The sequence below is a fragment of the Zootermopsis nevadensis genome, unplaced genomic scaffold (genome assembly GCF_977971745.1).
Source record: "Zootermopsis nevadensis isolate Lab colony 2312 unplaced genomic scaffold, Znev_1.0 Znev_ptg000016l, whole genome shotgun sequence".
Lineage (NCBI taxonomy): Eukaryota > Metazoa > Arthropoda > Insecta > Blattodea > Termopsidae > Zootermopsis > Zootermopsis nevadensis.
In genome coordinates, this window is record NW_028259148.1 from 15,312,254 (window position 1) to 15,335,367 (window position 23,114).

At 43.5% G+C, this 23,114-nt stretch overlaps 1 protein-coding gene and 1 long non-coding RNA gene across 5 annotated transcripts in view; one reads left to right on the forward strand and one right to left on the reverse strand.

Annotated features, from left to right (window-relative positions):
• The window catches only part of LOC110826563 (uncharacterized), an 11,255-nt gene extending 7,732 nt beyond the window's left edge, over positions 1 to 3,523 (reverse strand). Inside the window, exon 1 of the mRNA XM_022057308.2 lies at positions 2,778 to 3,523. Within this exon, the coding sequence (XP_021913000.1) occupies positions 2,778 to 3,523 (746 nt within the window). The remainder of the gene's footprint in view (positions 1 to 2,777) is intronic.
• The window catches only part of LOC147873789 (uncharacterized), a 26,309-nt gene extending 4,442 nt beyond the window's left edge, over positions 1 to 21,867 (forward strand). Inside the window, exons 3-4 of one of the 4 annotated variants that reach the window (XR_015535347.1) lie at positions 17,450 to 17,573; positions 18,900 to 21,867. This is a non-coding gene — a long non-coding RNA (uncharacterized LOC147873789). Of the gene's footprint in view, positions 1 to 1,826; positions 2,785 to 5,493; positions 5,950 to 17,449; positions 17,574 to 18,899 lie in introns of those variants that run through there. The other 3 variants (XR_015535346.1, XR_015535348.1, XR_015535349.1) reach the window with 3 other exon arrangements.
• Positions 21,868 to 23,114: the final 1,247 nt, after the last annotated feature.

Sequence of the window (23,114 nt, forward strand, 5' to 3'; positions counted from 1 at the left end):
CTCAGCAGGGGCTGGGTTTTTCTCGTACGACCGATTCTCCGAGGCATGTCCAGTGGCTAACGCGGCTGGAGCTTTAAACTGACGCCGACCACCACTTCGCGTTGCAACAGTTTCAGTGGTCAGAACGCCCGGCTTTGCCGAACACCACGGGGCGCGGTGGGGCAGAGCGACCTTGCCAGTTCAAGGTCTGCAGCCAGTTGCCCGCCACCGCCCACACAAAGCCTGGACCACGACCCACAGCGCCACACCACACGAAATTCCACAGCTGAAACCACTCCTTGTCCCTGTGGTCATCGTCGTGTTATTTATTCTAAGTTTAAACTTGTTACGGCATCTAACCATCTCTTCCTTGGTCTTCCAACTGATCTTCGTCTTCCAGAATCCATTACGGTCGCGGCTGTGAAGACAAAATGTCTTCCACTGCTGGAAATCAAATTGTGATCATACATTACGTCGCTAATGACATATAAACCGAGCTCTGCCATTGGTTCCCAGTCCGGCACGGGACCTTCCGGAGGAGACTAAATTCCGGAAATGCTCGCTACTTCTCAGTTCACTTTTGCTTCTCGCATAGAATGAAGTAAATTAGATGGGTAAGATACATAGCACGCATGGAGGAAATTATAAACTAACAAAAAAATATCTATTAGGAAATGAGAAAGGGAGAGACCAATTCAGAAATACAGCCATAAATGGGGAAAATAATATTAAAAATAATAAGAAAAGCCGGGTGTTTCGGCGTAGACAGAATTTTGTTCAGTGGCGGTCTTTTGTGAGTGCGGTGACGAACTATCGCGTTCTACTAATCGACCAATTTCTTGTTCACGTGAGTAGCTCCGATCTCTAAACGTGATATTTCAGGTTCTCACGGCTACGAATATGAAGATGGCCGCCTTCGCCGACGTTGCGCGGTGTAGTCTGATCGACGTTTCAGAGGTGCGTACTGCCTCCATGATCAGGGCGATTGCCATCTCTTTTTTTTTTTTCCATGAAACATGCAACAGCATCTGTGTCCATTGAGATGACGTCAGCGTTACTTCAGTTGAAAACACGAAAAAGTGCCTTTTGAAAGTGAAACAAGAATGGTTTGCAACTTTGCGCACTGAAGCAGCTTAGGGACACCGCGGGCTGCAGCCGCCTTCGTTGAAAGGAGAGAATCAGTCTCGGTTGGATGGGTCGACCCGCGGTCCTTGAGCGGGGAACAAAAACGGGTTATACCTGGCTGGGAAACAGCTGGGTGCTGTGGCTTAGGTCGTGGTTAGAAGGGGTTTAACGTATCTCTTCTGGCCAAGTAGTGCTGGTGGAGGAATTTGGGGAGTCTGCCTTGTCTGATAAAAGTACAACGCCACCCCCCCGATTAAATCCGCAGTCCTCAGTCACACGGATATAGTCCCCTTTTCCGTAAATTCCGGTTGGTTCTGGACAGGTTCTTAACAGTTTCCGTGCTGTTTAATGTAAATAACCTGATATCTGTTGGAGCATTTCCATGGTAACGTAAAAATTCCAGGAGGCTTTGACAAGATGACGTAACTTGTATACAAGACATCCGAATGTAACGACACTGACAGCTTATCAAACACTTGATAATTACTTTTTCAAGAAACCTTAATTTAGATTTGCCACTTATCTGCAACATTCTTTGTCTTTAAAACTGCGTTTAAATATGCTAAACACTCAAAGAATGCCAAGAAATGAATGGCAAAGAAGTCTTGAAGCTGGAACGCTGTCCTTCTGCGTGAAACATCGCTCTACTACGCACCAAAGCTTCTTAGTACGCAAAATTTCTGGGTGGGTGCTCACGTTTGCGTTACAAATTCTTTCGGCAGAGAGTCTAAGGGGATTCAACACGCAGCCGATGACAATGGACCAGCACCGAGATCAGAAGAAAGGGGCAGACTGGAACTACAGGGTGTTCACTCCCCTCTGTCACTCTTGAATGCCAAGAGAAGTTCCTCAGCCAATATACAAGTGAAAACTTATAACTCGACTAGATCTACCAGCTGTCAAAAATTACTTCTAGGGCCAAATGAGTACCTACTTACATTACGTAAGAACAATTATTGTGGGAAATTGATTAAAAGTTAAGCTGAACGTAAAGAAAATACAGGATTGTTCAGTATCCCATGCTCAGAGCCAACTGCGTCGTAGCTGTGCAAATGCGTGGCGGATTCACGACCAGAGCGTGTGTTCTTCATTCGCATCGGAATCGTCTGCAAATGTTCGTGAAGCGTTCGCCAGTGCGCGTCCTGACTAGGAAGTCGCCGAACGAGACCGCAATATATCAACTGTTACACGGAGATTACCAAAGTTCACAAATACTGACGTTGTCAAGAGTTGCGGTGCAAGTTGAACACCCTGTATTTATCTAGGATCGGACGTCCTAGAAGAGTTCTTCGCTGACATTTAAAGAAACGGTGACTGAAACAACATTTCCGACGTTACTAAAAAGCATCAGTGTGTACGGAATGTGGGGTGGATGCAGCTGGCTCAGGATAGGTTCCAATGGCGGGCTTTTACGAGAGCGGTGATGAACCTTGGAGTTCCACGAAAGGCGGGGGATGTATTGCCTAGCTGAGCGTAATATTTTCTTCCTTAAATAAAAAAATGCATTTCAAGGTCATAGGTGCAGCTGTCAAGAAGAGCTTAGTGATTGCCGCAGGGGGTGGAGGTCGTATTCCTCCACTGAGGTCCACCCAGCCTTCGATGGATACCGGGTGCTTTGCCCCCGTAGCCAACACTTTCGGCACCTGAAGCCGACTATCAGCCAACTGACTCACCTCTGCCCGCCTTGAGGGGACTTAACGAGCTTCACTGCGAACAGGAACTGAATGGCACACACCAGGAGGCAGCACAGGTTCAGAGACAGTGTTAGCGCGCACAGCGCCAAGGTCACCTCGTACACGACTACGTACTCGTCGGCCGAGATGATCGTCAGCTGCTCTGTCCGGCGCAGGTCCCGCATGTCCGCCGTCGTCATCGGCGAGATCTTGAGCAGGAAGACGAGAGACAACAGAGCCAGGAGCAGGGACACGAGGCACAGCAGGCCCAGTGACGTCAGCATCTCCCTGATTCCAGCCTCTTTGGACCTGGTCATGAACCGGGACACGTTGGCTGGAATGAGCGTGCTTCCACCGCTGTGACCCCTGGATATATGCAGACCGCCATTCGCCATCTTTGGCGGAGTCACGACCTGGGTCACAGGTCCATTCATCGTTATATTGTTCAGAGTCGCGTTACCGCCAGGACTCGCTCCACTAGAATTCCCTAATGAATGTTTCGATGTGCTTAGGGTAGACACATTCAAAGCATGGGAATGATTTAACCTTTGCGAGAGGTTCAGCTGAGGTTGGTGTTGAGACAAAAGGGTCGGACCACCGCGAAGACGGCCCCCGTGAGGGCCAGATGACAGATCGGTCACCACGACTATCCCGTCCGGCTGAGTTCTGGCCACAGGATGGAGCCCGCTTCCGTTCATCACCGCTGTGGATGGTGGCGCCACTGTTGTCAACATATGTTTCAACATGGCGGTCACGACATCCGAAAAACCCGGAGACGTCTCGTGACGTCATAAGACGTCATCCACCCAAGTCTGTTGACAACACACCACAATGCAGATTAAACGAACCAACGCGAGGGACACCTCACGTCATATTTCGCATCCGTGGTCATTTCCCTCGTGGACCAGGGCTTAAAGTATTGGTGCACATACCGGCCAGCCTCACCCTAACGTGTTTGCACAGCATACTTGTGATTTATTAAACAAATACTAAAATAATGTCAAATTAAATCGAACTTCTAGGCACAGCTTCGACGCTCATGCAAGCCACAAGACACTCGGGCCTTCAGTTCCATTCCGAGGCGTGTGAACGAACATCCACGCGCCCAAAGTGGAATGGTCTTCTGTCCTGGTCGCACTTGCGTCTTCCAGTTATTAAAGGAACAGGCAGAAGACCCTGAAGTTCCCTGCTGCAGGACCTGGGGGACAGAAACGAGACAAATATAGTCAAAGTCACCTGACCGCATTACCCCTCAGTCCAAAGAGGACGTGTCGCTTGGGGAGGGTATCGAAAATGAAATCCTTGCACCTGCCGCTGAGTGGCCTGAAGATTTGCGTGTCCTAAAACCCCTCGCCGATGGCAAGACGAAGGTGCCCAAGGGCGTACGCAGTTAACATTTATCACGACCCAGGTTGAGTGTTCCTTCGCTATGCAGTCCATGCAAGAACGCATAATAAGATTGAAGTTGTGTGTGTGTTCGCTTATAGCTCAAGAACGGATTTACCAGTTACCACCAGAACTGGCATGCTCATTCCTTGAAACCAGAAAGGAATTTTAAAAAGGTCAGAACTCCGAAAAGTGTCCTGGGTTCGAGACCCGGAGAAAATGTCAGGTTTGGGAATAATAATAAGTTTTTCTTTGATGTTCAACATCAGACGATGACGCCTGTGGTATCGCACTAGGATGCCAACGGGAAGCCATGGCGCAGCTGCCAGCATCTCGGCCAAACTCAATGCATTAATTTAGTAGTCATATATCGCACTTGGCATCCGTCTGGCAGCGCTTCCAACTTGGCATCGCTGCCAACCAAGATGCCAAGTTAAAATGCTACTGGCATCGCTGCCAAGGCCAAATCAACATCACATGACAGTCTGGCCAGTCCATTGACGTCCGTGCGTGAATGTGCTTGTGTGTATTTCTGTTTCTTCCAAACGTGGATAATTTCGACACCGAAAGATTGATAATTGATGTGGGATTCATCTCCTATTGAATACGCAAACCGGGACTTGAAAAAAAGAAACTGGGAAGAACTTGTGGAAATATTTGGAGGAGATTTATTTACAGTAGAAAAGAAAGAATTAGCTAAGAAGTGTTTCTATGGCTTTATTTGTGGGGCCACTTTTCAATATGGCAACTTGATTTTTAAGTTTTTTTTTGGTTTAGCAATCTATGCATCTATCTATATATCACAAATAACGTGAATTAAGAAGAAACCTGCTTTTATAATGTTTTATTAAATAAAGCTTGTTCATGTAATATTACATGTGATTTGCAAGAACTGAAATATTTCAAATTCAATAATGGTATGGACGTGCAAAGTGTGTGTATGGAGAATTTTTCTTACTTATTTCTTTGTTACAGAATTGAAATTCACTCCAGGTATGTAGTTTTGATAAAGGTAAATTTCATTTCCTCAAAAGTGATAAAAGTGGACATTTCTCCTTGCTAATAGCCCTTCATTTCGTGATCTCATAACGTTGATCCATCTGTTCGCTCGACTGGCGTCGAAAGCTGGCAGCTTGTCTGGCGTCTTTTTCTGGCAGCTGGACGCCATGGCATCGCTGTTGGTGTCGCTGCCATGGCATCCTAGTGCGATACCGCCCTTAATGGCAATGAGAGTTGATAAGAAGTGGAATTATTTGTCGAATTTATCCACAGAAACACCGCGGGCATTCTGTCGGTATGCGTATGCTTATGAATATATAAAATGTTGCAGAGTCTGCAAGCATCGCGTGTTCTCTTCCTACGGCTTCAGCAGACAACCTGAAGGTACGACGCAGACGGACAGACCGCAGTAGCGAGGTGACGTAATGCTTTTTCGGTACCAGTTGCTGTGACCACAAAGTACGTGTACTCACGGGTGGAGTACACATGCAATTTCGCTTCCTTAATCGACGTTCGTGTCCACGAATCTGCTGTTGTCGAAGGGGCGGTAGGACATTTAGCATGCATGGGAGAGAGAACGAATGTGTAATAAAGATTTGTCGGAGAACTCGGGACATTTTAGGGGTAATTTTCGACAAGCTGTGCGACTATTAGCTTCTCAAGAACGACTGTGTTCCGCGAATGATGTCTGTTGCTGACAGGGCCGATAAGCGTAGTCATAAACGTTACTGCTGACAGAGACACGATCGTATTACGCTGCAAACAGTAATAAACAAATTATCAACTATGCAACATATCGGTAATTTTTAAAGTAAAACCTTTGACCTATTTCGTGTCTTGTGCATATTTTACGAGTGCATTCTCATACACTTCAAAGCACGCGTTTGAATTCATATCGCCCTACAATTTTTAAAGACACATCAAATTTTACCGAAATCTGCAGAGGGTTTTTTTGGGGGGATAAAACACGCAGATAGACTGACAGACGTTCGTGACTCACTATTATGCGCTCAGTTGCTGCCCAGAATGTGACGTTGGTACGTCCAAAACCTCAGCAGAGGGCTGCCTCCCGCCCCCACACAAGCAAGGTCTTCTTCCATCTGGCTGTACAATTCCGAGTCTTGGTCTAATTAACGTCGCACTTTGAACAGTTACGTCACGAATTTGGTCACAGTGCCTTTGAAAGAGAAGAAAAAGACCTTGAAGAGACGACAACATTGAAGCGTGACATTTGGATTATGCTGGCTCAGAATAAGATCCAGCGGCGTTTGTTTCGGACACGGTAATGAACCTTCGGATTCCGTAACTGACGAGGAATTTATCGACTCGAGGAACACCGTCGGATGGAGTTACTCGGTTAGTCAGTCACGTAAATAAAGAACGTCGACTTTAAAACTAAAAGACAGCATTCAGAAGGGACGGTGAACCTTTTTTGAGTTCTGTCGCCGTGACAGGTTGTGACTCGGTACTAAGAATTAACGCACTTTAAACAGATTTGCGCTTGCCGCGTATTTTACAAGAAAAACTTATTAGGTAAAATAGAACTCTCTGCTAAATCTCTTGCACAGACGGTAAGATAAGATGAAGATGTCGCTGCCAAGGAACTTCTTATAGCTAAGTTTAGGTTAATACCCCTTCTGTACCCCGGCACGCGATTTGCCATTTAAAAGATGCGTGTGAAAACCTCGTTCTAAGACTACTTTTTACGGACGTCTTCGTAGAACACGTAAGTTCCATTTCGTAGCATTGACATTAATTTCTCTGCAGAAAATTCAAGAGCTTACAAAAATTATGTACGACGTTTCCATCCGTCCGTGTCTGTCCAATGAATCCACTGGACGGATTTCGATTAAATGTGGGTGACTGTCTTCAGGGATGTTGCGCCGCGAAGTGTGGTAGAAACTGATCGACATTTAAGTGGTACTTGCTGTCTCCATCATCAGGGCTGATCGCCCAGAGCAACATCTTCGTGAGAAACTGAAATCTCACCTTCGGTTAAATTTGGAGCAGACGTTGACCCAAAAGGGGAGGGGGAAAATTTCATTTTGCCTCTCAAGGCCTTGTCGTCCAAGCTGATCCCTGTTTCACTCGAAGCTCGTGTCGACATGGAACATTATGGCATTTCTCAAAAACGACTCCCCGTACAAAGATATTTTGTTTTCAAGTAAAACTTTTTTTATATGGTGACTTTCGGACTTGTAACTTCACGTTACATAAAAGTACATTTCGTAAATTCTTGAGCAGGACTGTACATAATTTATTGCTAAGATCATCCTCTGAATCAGACGGAGTGAATCAATGAGTGGGTGGGTGAGTTTCTGGCTTCAATGGAGCCACTGAAATCGTGACTCAGGATAGGATCAGGTCCAGTCATGAGGGCAAGGTAATGGAACATTTTGGTTCCGTAGAAAACGAATAATTTCTTGGCCATCTGAGCGACTATTAGCTTCTCAGGAATTCCCTCTGCTGCCGTGCAGTTGACTTTGTGTTATCCTCGTTGACCGGGCAAGTCTGCCGTCGAAATTTGAAGGCGGTGTCGTGAGGTGGGTCCTCGGGGCACCCTAGAAGGCACTTTGCGGTCACCACACGCACACACGCGGTGTTCCACATCTCCGAGATCATTGAGCAATGTGTGAGACGTTGTTATAAGCGTAGGATATGTACGAAAACACTGAAGCAAGTGGGAAATTGGACCCTTGGTTCTCATTCCTTATTCTGTGTTAGCAAACTTATGAAAGATCCTTCATACTTGAACAAACAAGAGTTGAAAGGAGAGATTTAATGTTGTCATGACGACGAGTCTTGTGGAATGTTATGCCGTGTACTCTCAGTGTTTCGCTCTACCGTCATGTTCGTAATTGCTGAAATATTTCTTCGTATCTTCCCGATCTGTTTCAATACAAACGTTCACATGTCTAGCTACAGTGTATCATAGCTGAGTGTCACCTTACAATGAAAGTTAAATAGAGCCTAGTTTTCGCACGCCGTCAACAAATTGTCTTACATCATACATAGGATAAAACAAACTTCTCAAAATCTGCATAGTTTTCGAAGACCTGTCGTCACTAAAATGTTAGGATCAAATATTAACTGGCATCAGTTTATACCCCACCACAGGAGTTCGCACAGTTATAATGCTCTGTATTATTGATGGAACGAAGTTGCAAGGTACACAAATTAGCTGACGTGTAGAAGTATAATATTTAGATACCAAATTTCATGCAAATATGTAAACATTATTAGGTCGGGACAAGATGATACCGTAAGCCAACATTTTCTTATGAAATTAAGTAGGATGAGAGGATAAGTAAGCTTCATTTGACAGCATTACAGTGTCATTCATGAAACTACTTTTGGCTCAAGTGATTGACACCCCTGCTTCTTACTCAGGAGGCCTCGGGTTCGAACCTCGTCCCACAATTAGCCACCCTGACGTTGTTCACTGTTTTCTCAGTCCCTCCATGTAAGCGATGTTACAGTATCTTAAAGTAGGCCACAACAGCTTACTTCCACATTCTTTCCAGTTCATTATTCGCGACAATCCTGCCGTTCGACATTACGTGATGTGTCCAATCGAAGAAAAGCAATCCGTAACGGGATGTGTGTCACTTGGAAGTCTGAGTGTTGCTTAATTTTATCGCATTCGGATTAAGGTATAAGAATTAATTGCCGCCTTCAAGTTACAGTTCTGTTTTTATGCTCTGATTACTAAAAACTCTGGCGAAATCAGGCCTTGAAACTAAGGGAACATTGCGAAATCGCTGTCTACGAACTGAAGTCGGTCCACCCGACCGCGTTCCACATTCTGGCAACTGAGAAGGCACGCAATTTCACCTGCGCTCAGTACATACCAGAGTCTCGCAACGTTCAGCAAACATCCAGCAATGCAAATATCACTGCCAAGTCAGTTGCTTGGTGTTGCAAGAGGACGGCCTCATTTCCACCCCCACCCCCACCCCACCCCCCCCCCCCCCCCGCCTTATGACCCGATGACCAACCAACTCCATGCAGATGAGTGATTCTTGAAAAGCTGATGGTAAGCAAGATTATTCAAAAAATCCCCCTCCCTTGATGGAACCCTAAAGTTCGTCACCGTGCTCACAAGAGCCCGCCATCTGTCCCTATCCTGAGCCAGATGAATTCAATCCACACCTTTAAACAGTTTATTTTCTAGGATCAATTTTAATATTATCCTATCATCCACGCCTACGTCTTCCAAGTCGTCTGTTTCGTCATCTTCACAACAGTCTGCAGGACTGAACGCTAAAAAAAACGGGCTCCACGGACTCACCTTCAGACAGCCATTTTGCGACAAGTTGCGTGCGTAGGCCAGAGTCACAGGCGCTCCTCTGTGTGCGTTTTGGGAAGTTCATTTAGGTCAACGTCCCTCCGTCTTTGTCCGACTAAATAACACTAACTCTGCGGCCCATTGGGTCTTCATTTAAAGGTTTACATTTCAATAAATATTATTATAAAAATTTACCACTTTTGAGGGTGGGGGGGTTCACTTTGATACTCTACGTCAATATGACTTAATATTTAACAATTTAAATGTTAGAACACTTTATTCCAGACGACGACATCTTGATTTCGTATTGATGTTTTAAAATGACCATTGCCACTTCAACGTGGACACTGTTGATATTCGTGTATCTACGAGGAAAACGAGAATTTTCTACTTTCAACGTGAGTAGTGTTCTAAGACGTTGTTACGACAGTGTTAAGACCGATTATAAGTGCTTAACATTTTGTTTAGTTTAGATTTAGCGCGTTAAAACAAATAATTCAACCAAATTATTATTTATTATACGTTCTTCTCACAGTGCGCCCAAGTAAAACAGTGGAGATGTCACGCACTCCAGCCAGTGCCTTTCATCTCCAAAACTACAGAACAGATTTTTACAAAATTCGATATTGGAAGTATAAGTCTGTGTTAAAATTCGCTGAGTCAGTTTAACTTTGGTTCATAAAACGACTTAATTGCTTATTTACGAAAACACGTAAACTTTTACGTTCCAGAAAAGCTGGAAAACAATGACAAGCTAAGTCACACTTTTCAAGTGGTTCGTATACCTTCGTGTCAGTTATTCGTTAGTTTGTCATCTGTTTCACGAGAAGGCAGTTCCATGCAGTTTGTTGGTAACGTGTAATTAGATATCGACTTAGTCAGTTACTTATTTGCCAGCTTCTTAAGAAGGATGCATTTCGTTATCTCCTTGGTTATAAAGACCTCTGCCCCATAGAGCCAGTCAGAGTCGATTCAGCTTTAACCCCATCAAGCCGAAGTTCGTCTACATACTAATTCAGTCCGTACCACAAAGAAAACACAACTCTTCACCATTAGAAAGATCAAATGGTTAACGCTGTTTAAGGAATGAATCGTTGTTTATTGCGCGAACCATACAAAACATAAATGCACTCTGTGAGAAAAATACAGACTTACTGATTGCTGAAGTAGGTGGTATACATAGTTACCACTGGGTTTTGAAAGGTTATGTAGTACATTCCTTCGTTGCGTTGCTGCGAGACTCGGGCCACTGAGCATAATGTAATCTGTTGAATAAGTACGAGGCAATGAACTGCAGGAAAGTTCTGGAAAGGGAAAGTCAGGCTTCGTACGCCATGTTAATGAAATCTGAGCGTTCGCCGGACATTATATTTTTCGGTGCGCTGGTTCGTCTTCTGGTGCTTTGCCTCAACCTCAATACTCTCCAGTGGCCTTGCTTTCCACATCTCACATGAATGTATTCAAAAGATATGCATCTGAAAGGCCATCTGTTCATGTGAAAGTTTTTTGTGCGTGCATTTTAAACATAAACAAAGCTTATTACCCGCAGCTGAAACCAGTGTTCAGTAACAGTTATTATGTGATTATGTAAGATCTGCTCACTTCTAACGGTACAACAGCCTTCTTCAGAAACCAACAGTCGCTCAGCTGGCCAACAAGTCCCCCGCCTTTTACGTAGTGTCCTCAACAACTCGCCATTGGATCTTGTCTTAAGCTAGATGAATCGAGTCCGCTAGCCTATCTTCCCTTGTGGTCTCTGGTCGCCGTCCTGGACCACCATGGCTGAAATTCAGTCTTGAATTTCTGCTGACGATGTAACGAATGTAGTTGAACAGTAATGTCTTCACTACGCCGCCTTACAATACAGCGTTCGTTTTAAGTTTCTGGCGCTAAGCCTCGTTTAATAATATCCAAGAATTCAGTCCGTACCGCAAAGAAAACACTACACTTCGTCATTACAAAGATAAACTGGTTTATGCCGTGAATCATAAATACACTGTGTGAACAAAATATAGAATTACTGAATGCTAAATTGGGTGGTAGATATAGTTACCACTGGGTTTTAAAGGGAACGAGCAAACAGACTTTAAGAGTTGCTCTTTGCTGGATCCACCAGAGATAATCACATCAGAGTTGTGGACAGCAAAAGCTCTTTGTTAGGCGGGCGGTGTCTTCTGTGTACATAAGTCAGCTTAATAAACGAATAAGTCAAATCTTTGCTCGCTTTACATGGACATGCTTATTCTCGTTAGGTCGTGGTGTTTTCAGCCAAGGTCGAATCGCTCAATCAGCTATGGTCCCGTGACAGGATTCATTCCAAGTTTCTATCCCCTGGCGATTGCTGTCTTCGTAAGCAAATGAGATATAATTACGCTGTGTTTGATCCATATTAAACGCCTGGGTAGTAGGCTGTTCCTCACTGCAGATCAATTAAAACCCTGTAACATAGTCTCTTATCCTTTCTACGACACCCCTTCAGAGTTCAAAGCAACCTGACTCCAGTCCACACCCTCACAAAGATCAGTTTTGATGCCCTCCTCTCATCTGAGCCCGAATGGTCCCTTCTTTTCAGATTATCTGACTAGAATTCTGCACGCATCTGTCACCTCGGACAGGGTCTATGTCCCTCTGAGGGACAATTTTCAAAGCCACACAAAACCGCAGGTAAAACTGTTTACGAATCAATCAGTAAAATCGACTAGTGTATGTAATTTGTGATCTGACTTCCAGTGGCTTTCCTAAATCGATTACTGGAGGCTTCCCTGTTACCCCCAGTAACCTTCCTTGGCGTAGCGCTAAGTACGCGACCAGCCATCGCCCGGAATTCAATCTCCCTCAAGACAACACAAGCGTGCAGACTCAACGTCAGAGGCATTCTGAAGTTACTCATTCATACCGCGCCTTCTGGGCTTTCTTTGTTTCTATCCCACACGCACAGTTCATGCGTATTGTTCTTCTCTGTCAACTCTGACCTTAACCTCACTTTCATAAAACTTAATACTGAAAGTGTATGAATTCTCCACCTTCACCTACATAATTTTATTATAAAATATCACTTTATTGCAACATTTTCTATATATATTGTGCCATCTTCAGGACATATTAGTATTTTACATTCTGAAAATATATTTAAAGTATATCAAAATGATCTGAACATGGCACATTATACATCGAAACATGTTTCAATAAAGTGATACATTTTAATATAATTGTATCGATGAAACTAACAACGAATAGAAGTACAAAACAGAGCAGAAACGTTGGAATATGAGATAAATGTATCTATCAAATGATTCGTCCTAAAATGTTTTTTTTCCTCTCGTTTTATTCAATCCTTCGATGACACGGACAAACGTTAGGCTTTCTGGTCTGGTCTCAAGAGTTAAATATTATTTGTAGCTCCTGAACAGTCAAAATTAAGTTACATGTAAGCAGTCTCTCTAAAAAAAAAAAAATATTGTTTCAAGCGTTGAAATCGTTTAGTTTATTTCCAAAATTCGCGTGTTAGCCTACTTTGTTCATCCCTTCGCCTGCGATGTGGCCAGTCCGCGTATGAATCTCATCTTGGACACAACAGAAAGTCTGTCAGTGTAAGGAACTACGTCCCCCCCCCCTTTAAAAAATGGTGCCGATATTGTACATCTAAAAACTTTAGGTTCTTGTCTTTAGTGTCAATCAGGGGAGAGAACTTAACGCAGGCCAATTCCCCGTTATGAAAACGGGAGATGACAGTTCCAAAACCGAGTGCGTGAATTTAACGGCAGATTGTACCATTTTCGCGTAAATCCGTGCTTCTGTAAGCGGAAAATGAAGAAACAGACAGCTTCAAATGCGCAAGACCACAGGAGCTGACAGTCGCTCAATCCGTTTGTTTTAACTTACGTGAAAAGTATTTTTTTTATTTATGTGCATAATCAATAAAGCACGAAAGCTTTAGAACACGAGATAATTTTTTTTAATAACCTCTGAAGTTGAATAGTATTTAAGAATTCAGTCCGTACCGCGAAGAAAACACCACACTTCACCATTACAAAGATCAACTGGTTAACCTTTTGAAGTCAAAGCTCGTCTAAATATTACGTATTTAAGAATTCAGTCCGTACCGCAAAGAAGACACAACTCTTCACCATCACAAACACCAAGCGGTAATCGCCGTTTAATAAAATAATCCCTGTTTTTAATGAGAATCATAAGAATCCCCAAAATAATAAAATTCGTGGGAAAAACTCAAAGTTGCTGATTATTAAAATAGATGGTATATATAGTTACCACAGGCCTTTAAAGGGTAAAATTAAATTTAGAGTCCTGCTTTTTTAATTGAGCAATACAGAGGGGAAATGCTGGAGCAGAGTCCTCCTTCAGCAGGTAACACTTATAGTCGCTCAGCTGGTCAGAAAATGCCCCCATCTTTTACGTGGAACCTGAAAGTTCAACGCTGTCCACACAACAGGAAACACGTGACCCCATTCTGGTACGGGTTAATGTAGTCCACAATTTTTCTTATCTGCACCCAGGTGTCCCAAGATGTACCTGCCTTTCGGTTATTCCGACCAAAATTTGGTATGCATCTGTCATCCCCTGCACCCGTGGAGAAGCCCCCTCATCACGCACTGTCTTCCTCAGGCACCTGCCACTCGGCCTCATCATTTATAAAATGCGAAAGCCAGATTATAGAGGTCCTCCTCCAGAGTGGAATGCAGCAGGAAAAGTCCCGCTAATATGGCCTCTTTTGTTTTTACAGCTTCATTCGATGGCCGCCATCACATTCCCACTTCAACCCACAAATTCCACTTCTGTTCGTCTGTGGTTTCATCCTTTTACAGATCGAGGGCCAAAATACGTTCTTCCTTGTCGACTCTGGCCTGCGCGGTCATAAATCAGAGCAATTTATATAAAACCCCATGCAGATCTGTTAAAAATGTCACCAGGCTCAAATATCGCTCTACAACATTCTTTAATAAAACCAGTTATTAGTGAGCTTTTCAAAATCAGGTTTAATTCTTCTCTCTCTCTCTCTCTCTCTCTCTCTCTCTCTCTCTCTCTCTTTTAAAAAAATTCGCGTGCATCCTCCAAGTGTTCGTCAGTAAGACAAGTCCTTGGTTCTTCATTTCACGTTCTTCATTGACTTGTAGCGTGTGAGCATCCTATTGTAGTTAATATGACATTTTCTCCGCCCTCAACTTAACAACCCAAAACGTAGTGCAAACACAAACAACACATTTATTAGACAACTGTTAATTTAAACACAGGTTGCATTTCTCCTCGTGTCGGCCGTACATGGCCATCCTTAGGCAACACAGGACATCTTTTTCGAAAACTACTTTCTGTATGGCACATGGCATGTGAAGTCGTGTATGTGTTCCAGCAATGCTCCCAAGTCATGCGGGTTGCCTTGTTGCTACGAACAACGCTAGAGACAGACACATTCACGAGCTCATTAAGTGTCCTTCGATGACGCGAGAGCGTGAAAAACACGTGTCATCCAATGGAATAACGTTCATACCAAATTTAATCGAAATCAGTCCAATGGTTATCGAGTTAAAAACACGCGGACGGACACCAAACGCTCCATGTGAGTTAATCAGCGCAAAGAACTCACAGTGACGTAATTGCATATAAATTGTATATAAAATGGCGACAAGTGATGATTTCACATCGACATTCCATACATGCAAGTTATTTAGCTTCCGCGGTAATTTTTTTTAATCGAGTGAATTCGTTTTTTTCACAATTCTATTTATATTATTCAAAGTCATTTTAGCCCCTTAAAATTAACCTAGCTCAAAATTCTGTATACGTCTGCCATGCCTAGTTTCGTCTAAATCTGTCTACTAGTGACGGACGAAATGGGGGTGAAACTAATGTAGGTGAAATTTTTTAAATTCACCTCGAAACGTCACAGTTGATTTCGGATTTTGTCACTCGATCCATCAAAATCCACTGAAGGTGGGGGGGGGGGGGGGGGGGGGAAACTCGGCCGAGACGAGACGCGCTGGATCTCTGAGACCAGAAAGCCGACCATGAACCATGAACATTTCACGCGGCCGACCGGCAAATTGTTAAAGCACAGATGCCATTTCCATGGTAGGGATCGTGATGTTTAATTTCGCACTTCTCGTACGTCCATCCTGCGCGATCAATCTACCTGCAGACGTGTGGGTCATCGTCGTATGACCGAGCCTCTGTCCTCCTACAAACATCCTCTTCGTATTCTCCTCTCATCTGGTCGCTTCGTTTACTCCGCGGTCTGCGTCTTCCCTGAAGGCTCTTCACTCGCCTGGCTACTGGACGACCGGGATTCGATCCCCGGCGGCGTCAGAACATTTTTTCCTCTAGCCTCTGCGTCTGGGACCACCCAGCATCATTTCCAGTGGGTACCGGGGTCTTTTCCCGGGGGGGCAAAGCGCTGCCACTCATCCCCATCTGGTGTCGAGGTCAAGAATTAGTAGGAGCTACACTGCCTCTCCCCACAAGCGACCTACGTGGCGTGTAGCGGGACTGCTTTACTTTTATTTACGATCTGTCAACATGAAGTTCGCCTGTCTTCACGGAAGCTACTTCAGGGACCAGGACTGTTGAAGTGAAACGTCCTCGACTTGTACCTGGTTCCTGTCCGGGCCGGTTGTCCTGGTTAAAGTCTTCTCGTGATTTTTCTCAGTCTTCACAGGCGAATGCAAGTACACGATAGACCTTCTTGTACCATTTGATGTTGGCAGTAGCCGAATTTAGGGTCTGTTGACCCAATGAGAGAGACATTTCCTCCACGGGTGAATCCGTCTTGAATAACGCGTATCGGCAAACAGATCACTACAACCGAAGGACACAGTGGAGAGGTGAGCCACTACTATCGGGAGCCCTTGGCGTCTTACACTTTCGGAAACAACCAGTGAATTGTATTCGCTCTTATCTCTGGGAGGGAGCCAACAGGAAGGTGGTTATGTATCTCACCTGTTGACCCAGTGCAGGTGGAAAGAACTTCCTTCGCGTTAGAATGTCATGCACTTCCGTTATTTCCAAGATACGAATTATAATTCAAATTCCTTTTGCTGGAAACAGGTGACGCAAAGTGGTTGTTGGGTTTAACGGTCGCTAACGGCTGTTGCACCCCACAGCGTGCAGTAAAAACGTCGGAAAAAGAAGTGACCCCAAGTCGCTCTCAGTAACACAGCCAGCTGTCATCAAGCCTTCTGCCTACTCACATCAAGAATGACAAACGCTTACAAAATTCTGGTCGGAAAAGCTTTGGTGAAAGGCCAACCTGCGAGACATGGATTGAATAAGAGGATAATATTAAAACAGATCTTAGAAAAATGTAACGCAAAGATGCGAACTGGTCTAGGGTCTAATGCGGGATTTCGTGACGACATCGAAGAACTTTCTGGTTCCACAAAAGCAGATAACTGGCCACCTGAGGAACCATCACTTCGATTAGAATTAAACTTTATGACTGTGAATGGCTGCAAAGGTTTAATCTGACTCAGCAAATTACAAATTCAATTTATAGAAGAAACGAGAATGGAAAATTGGTTTTAATGCATGTAACGCCACTGACAGTAATAACAGCCCTTAAGATCCGATGTGTATTCTTAATGATGTTCTTCTTGGTCACCTCCCTCGCTTTTGGGACCTGAAGGTTCGCTGTCCTGTTCGGAGTTTATGTTTGCAAAACATTAAATAGAATTCTAAACTTTACGCTGTGTGCCATCTTCCGAGTCACCCTGTAATCTGAGATTGGCCGGACACCCTATACAAGGGACCTTTATGAGGAGCCTAGGGACCTTTATGAGGAGCCTCAGGGTGAGTTTAGAATCCGGGTTGGCAGCCCTCAAATGTACAGGCGTTTTACGTGTGGAAAGAGGCAAATATGTCAGTAAACATGAATTTACTATCAGTTTTACGTTAAGGTTGCTAAAACAAAGTAACTTACTCTATCTAAGCGTACTATAACAGCTTCATACTTCTTGCCAATATGTTTTCATGGTTGGAGTTCACCCTGAAGATGGCAACTGAAATAAATCCCGAAATCTATGCGGATCATCCCCAGCAGCTCTTCACCAGAGATCATCAGGGCGATCAAATGAAAGAATGATTTCGGCGCGACATGTAGCAGGAATTTTAAGAGGGTGAGAGATTTATACAAAATTCAGTCGAAAGCCTGAAGGGAAGAGATCACTTGGGAGATACAGATTGTAGGATAATATTAAAATTGACGGCGTAATGATGTGGACTTGATTCATCTGGCTCAGGGTAGCGGCGAGCTCTTAAGAACGTCCGTATTCCACAAAATGTGGGCGTATTTGTTGACCAACAGAGAGACTATCAGCGTATCAAAATGACTGTCCTCCATGAAGTCGATATTGAAATTTCATTGTCAATTGCCCCAAAGCAAATCGACTCAGCGAGTCATGCCCCAATTAAGTCCGTGCCGAGTTGTCGCCTCGAAGGGGCACGCCTGTAAGCACTGTTGACCTCCGGACAGATCAACCTTCTTGAACAAATTGCGTTCAATCGGAAACAAAAATAAACTGCAGCTATGAACCCTAATTGCATCTTCTCAGCAAAATCTCCCAGTAAATCCCTCCACTGTTGCTGGCTTTAACGCTTCATAGCCGTGGTAACTATACGTACCACCTGCTTTAATAATCACTGACTGTTCATTTTGTATTTGTGGCGTTTGTAAGATTCTCTGCAAAGAGAAATTATTTCTTTAAAGCCAATTGATATTTGTAAAGGTGAAGTGTTGTTTTCTTTGCGGTAAGGACTGAATTCTTAAATATTATATTAATTTTAAAAAGGGTTAACTTGAGATGTAATTCACTGCCTCCATCTTTAGAGATGGTATCTACCTACAAGTCCACACGAAGTCACAGCCTAGAACATGATTTAAGTAAAACCGAATGCAATGCGTTTTACTTTTAAGATAAGTCATTAAAATCGTCATCAAAGCTTTTCGTACCAGCTAGGAGCAGTCGGTGTCAATGACGATTATGGAAACTGGGTGTACTCGTCTGTTGACTGCAACTTTCCAGTTTTCTTACGTCACCCGCTAACAAACTTCTGTCTAATTAGCAAGTATGATTTACCTCGACATGTATTGGTGCATGAATATTTTATCAATGAAGGAATTTTATAAATGTACAGGACAAAATTTTTGTGCAATGAAGGCGAGAAGCCATTCGCACAAAAACTCAAACCACGTCACGTAACAAGCAGCTACGTTTGGTACAATTTATATTTTCCAAATAAAATCCGTGGTAGTTTTAAATCTTGAATCGATGAAACTCGTCTGGCCACCCCTGGGCCAAACAGCTGACCGCTGCGGCGTTGTCAGATCTCTCATCTTCATTCTTCTTACGTTTTCTCGGAACTATACAGCGGTGTCCTCCAGTCCTTGTCTAGGTCTTCCCAATGATCACTTTCCTTCACATTTTTAATTTCTTCTGTTACAGACGTGCCGAAATGTCAATGTCAGGGTTCTGATGATGGGGACAGAGTTGGTTCCCGAAACGTCAGTTGACGCGAAAGTCTCAAATCCTTTATGTGTCTGGAATGCATCTTGATCTTCTACTCGTCAAATTTTAAGTCGAACATGAGTTTTAAAAACCCACGCTGTGAAGTTTTAATCAATATTAGGCCTAGGATTTTATTTCGTGGAATAGAATAATGTTTTCTTTTTCTTTTTTGGAAATTTACCTGCGCAAAACAGAATTCCATTAGACAGAATCTCAGCACCGCGACGTATATTGGCCTTTGAGTGTCCAAATCTTTATATTTTAACCAACGTTCGACACAAAAATATTTTTATATAGCCTCTTCCATCTTGACGACGACGTGAATATGTCAATAACGTTCAGTGGGTAGAGGGATACGTGCTCGAATATGTTGCAGTGGAGACGGCAAGCAAATCCACGTAAACGTGTGTCAGAAACACCGGTAACACGGCCTGGATTCAAACCAGGTACCTTCCAAATACAGACTAACATATGTACAGAGAAACCGCTACACTAACCTGCTCGGTTTTCAAGTCATCGACAAAAAGCGACGATAACTAATTCGTACAACGCAATGCTACAAGCGATGGGGTGGATAAAGTGGGCCTGGAACGGGCTTCATGTGGCAGACTTGCATTTGAAACAAAAACGCGCCCAAAATCCAACCGGTTTTTGGCTAATCTCCCCCCCCCCCTCCCCTCCACTCTTTAGTCTGTCAGTTCGGTGTAACGACATGGCCTTGTGCGCTCGCCGACAGCACTTTCGTGTTTGGAAACCCCTGCCTCTAATCCTAATCATAAAAATGTATAATACTTTGTCTGCTGTTTTGTATGGGTGTGAAGACAAATAATACAGGATAACATTAAGCTGGATCATAGTGTGGATGAATGGAAGTGAACGGGGATCATGTCCAGCGACGGACTTTGGAATTAGCAGCGCTGAACTTTCGCGTTCATATTGGGAGGTCCAGGACTCCGGCTATCATGACTGAGGAGTTTTCTTGGTTAATAAAACGATCAATAAGGACCGGTGTCGGGCTTTTGTGAACACGGCAATGAACATTCCAGCTCCATAAAAGGCGAGGAATTTCTTGAGCCAGATGAATCCATGTTTCCCTAAGATCCATTTTAATATTATCCTCCGATCTACGTTTAGTCTTCAAAGTGGTCGCTCCCCTTCGGGTATTCCAATCACAATTTTGTATTCATTTGGCATCTTCCCCCTTCTTTCTATGTGCCCTGTCCATCCCATCCTCCACGATCCTAGCAAAATCTGGTGAGAGATCAAATTATTTGCAAGTCATTCCTCTTAGGTCCAGAGGTTATCGTCACTCTGTCGTCTGATATCCTCAGTCTTTAGACTGTATGATAGCGAATCACCGTAAATCCAATTGATTAAGTAAGAACGTGTCTTTTCCTTGAGGTCCTGTATATCTTAACACCGTTGTTCTCAGGCGAAAGGACAACTCAACAAGGCCAACACCGGTTCTCGTGACAGCTGTAAATCATTGACATTGAAGTCGTAGCTTTCACAAAAAAAAAATCTTTTTCTAGCCACGTTTAGTGCCAGAAACTATTTATGGAATGCAACCCAGTGCTGTAAAGTACGATTTGAGGTTGTACGTGTTGTCTTGTCCTGATGATGGGAGCAGCAAGTACCTCCGAAACGCTGGTAAACTTTTATAACACACTACTTTCCACGGCCATCTTCAAGTGGTGTAAAGATTTCTTTGGAGTCTCCCTTCTGGAATCTCGTGACCTTGAGCCTTCCCCTCTCAGGAGGCGTTCAAAATCTACGAATTCACGTTTCCCAGGGCTTCCAACCTTACGGGCAAGTTTCGTGCCAATAAAGACCCGAGGCATTCGTGGACCTGCGTCGTTGGTCTTCATACGAATTTACAATCACAGATTAATCAAAATACACAAACAAAAGCCATTCTTTCTTTGTAGGATTTGAAGTAGGAAGATGGCTGTCTTCTGGGTTGTGGGGCCTTGTATTCTGTTTCAGAGGTCCTTGCAACCTCCATCATCAGGGCGATGAGTTCTCTAGAAAAGTACTCGCCAAGAATAAAGGGAAAATACATAGTAGTAGACACACATGGTCTTTAATATTATCCCATTTAGCCGTAAATCCCTTAACGACATTGTCATAGCAACGGTTGTAACAACACACGCAGTGCAAACAGTTGTCTGTTGCACAGATATTAAAATAAACATTCGCCATTAAGGGATATTTCAAATAAAAAAGGTTACATTGTTCACTGTAGAGCCCTCAAATACCAAATTTAATAGAAAACCGTTCCGTATTTAGAAGTGTGGACGGACAGACAGATATATGCGAGCTACGTGACCTGTCCGTCCTATCCTAATTGATTTGGTCGCCCTAATAATATCACAAATTATGGATGCTCTTGAGATAACCGCCTCGTTCTTAATTATAACAATTAATTACTTCATGAACGCGATTCTGATTTGTTAACGCCGTTTCCAACTCAGACATTAAACCTTGTTCAGTCATTACGATTTCCTCATTCTAAGGGTCATTTTACTTAAGGGCACAAATTAAGGGTTATATTCTTTTGTCCTTCGACAGGTTTCGATAAAACAAGCTTGACACAGCGACAGCCTTACCACAACACCAATTTGATTAGCGTCACAATTTTATAACACTATTTAAGGTTAATTACCGACTGCATAATTATTTTATTTATAGTTCCTTATTCAGCAGCTATGTCCTGTTCCAACTCAAAATTACCTCTACAGAACAGTACAGAAAAACGTAAACACAAACGACCATGCATCGTGGGATGATTAACTTGTTTCAAAAGATACGACGTTAAATTTGTGTTGTGGGTAATGTTAAACGTCTCTAATGTACTGAAACTTACGCTGATTAAAATAAAGATTCCTGTTCCTTTTTTTAAAAATTTCAAAGAAACTGGCTGAGAAATTTCCAAATCCCGAATTTGTGGCTGTCAACAATAATGACAGTAACCGAACAGACTCTGCAGCTGAAGAATCAGATGCAGAGTCTGTTGTAGCATGTGGTCTAGTAGCGTCTCGGCTAGCAGCTACGTGGCCCCGCTCACATTCCAGTGAAGACAGAAAGAGACAGAGATGAATACAAATTCTCACCTGGAATTAGGATGGAAGCTGAGCGCATATTTATTAATCCAAGTTTGGTGGTTAATTAGTCACATATGTCATTCACTTTCATTTTTATATCACGCACATTCACGTTGATCTGTATCCATTCACAACACAAAACACACGCTGATAACACTTTTTTGCAGTGCTAATTACGTTTAATTAGCGGTTACAGAACGCAAACTTGGCGCGCGACAGATTTCACTGACCGCTTACCGGCTCGCATTGTCATTACAGCGAGGCCACCTCTGATGCATCGTCCTACATCACTAACGGTCGCTCCCGCTCTTGCCAGCCAGGTTAGCCAACGTTACAACTTGTTTCCAGCTAGCATTACCCCAGGAGGCATACAAAGAATAATATTAACATCCTAAATGGATCTTCAATAAATGGGACAAAGTGTGTGGAGTGAATTCATTTAGCACAGGACAGGGACTAGTTACTTGCTCCTTAGAACGCGACAATGAACTATCGGATCACATACAAGGCAGCGAATTTCTAGACTAGTTGAGCGTACTGTTTATCTCTCAAGGACTCTGCTTAATGGAGGTGGCAGATTTATCTGTAGAGATTATTATGAAATCAAAACATGGAACAAGTAATGTTTCTCCATATTCTAAGAATGTTTCCTAATACGGCGGTATAGTGGTTTGTAAGTTGATGGTGTCGAATTCCAATCTCGTCCTCAAGGCCAGTTGTCGTGTTTTTGCCCTCCGGGCAAAAACTAGAACGTTGCCGTAAAATAACCCACCACCGCTTCGCACCACGTCCATTGTAATTCAACCGTTCATATCATGTCACTTCTCTTTCTCCGCATAATATAACTACAGTAGTCAACAGAACATCATTAAACAGTACAGGATCCATCTATGAATGTATAGTCACTTATTTAAAAGTAAGTTGTACGTCCCTTGTTCATGTTTAATGAATGCCTAGCCTCAATGCAAAGAGAGGGCACCACATAATGGCCTATAGTCCTACGAAAGTACAGATCTCAGCGCCGTGGAAACAATTCAGTCGATTCCAC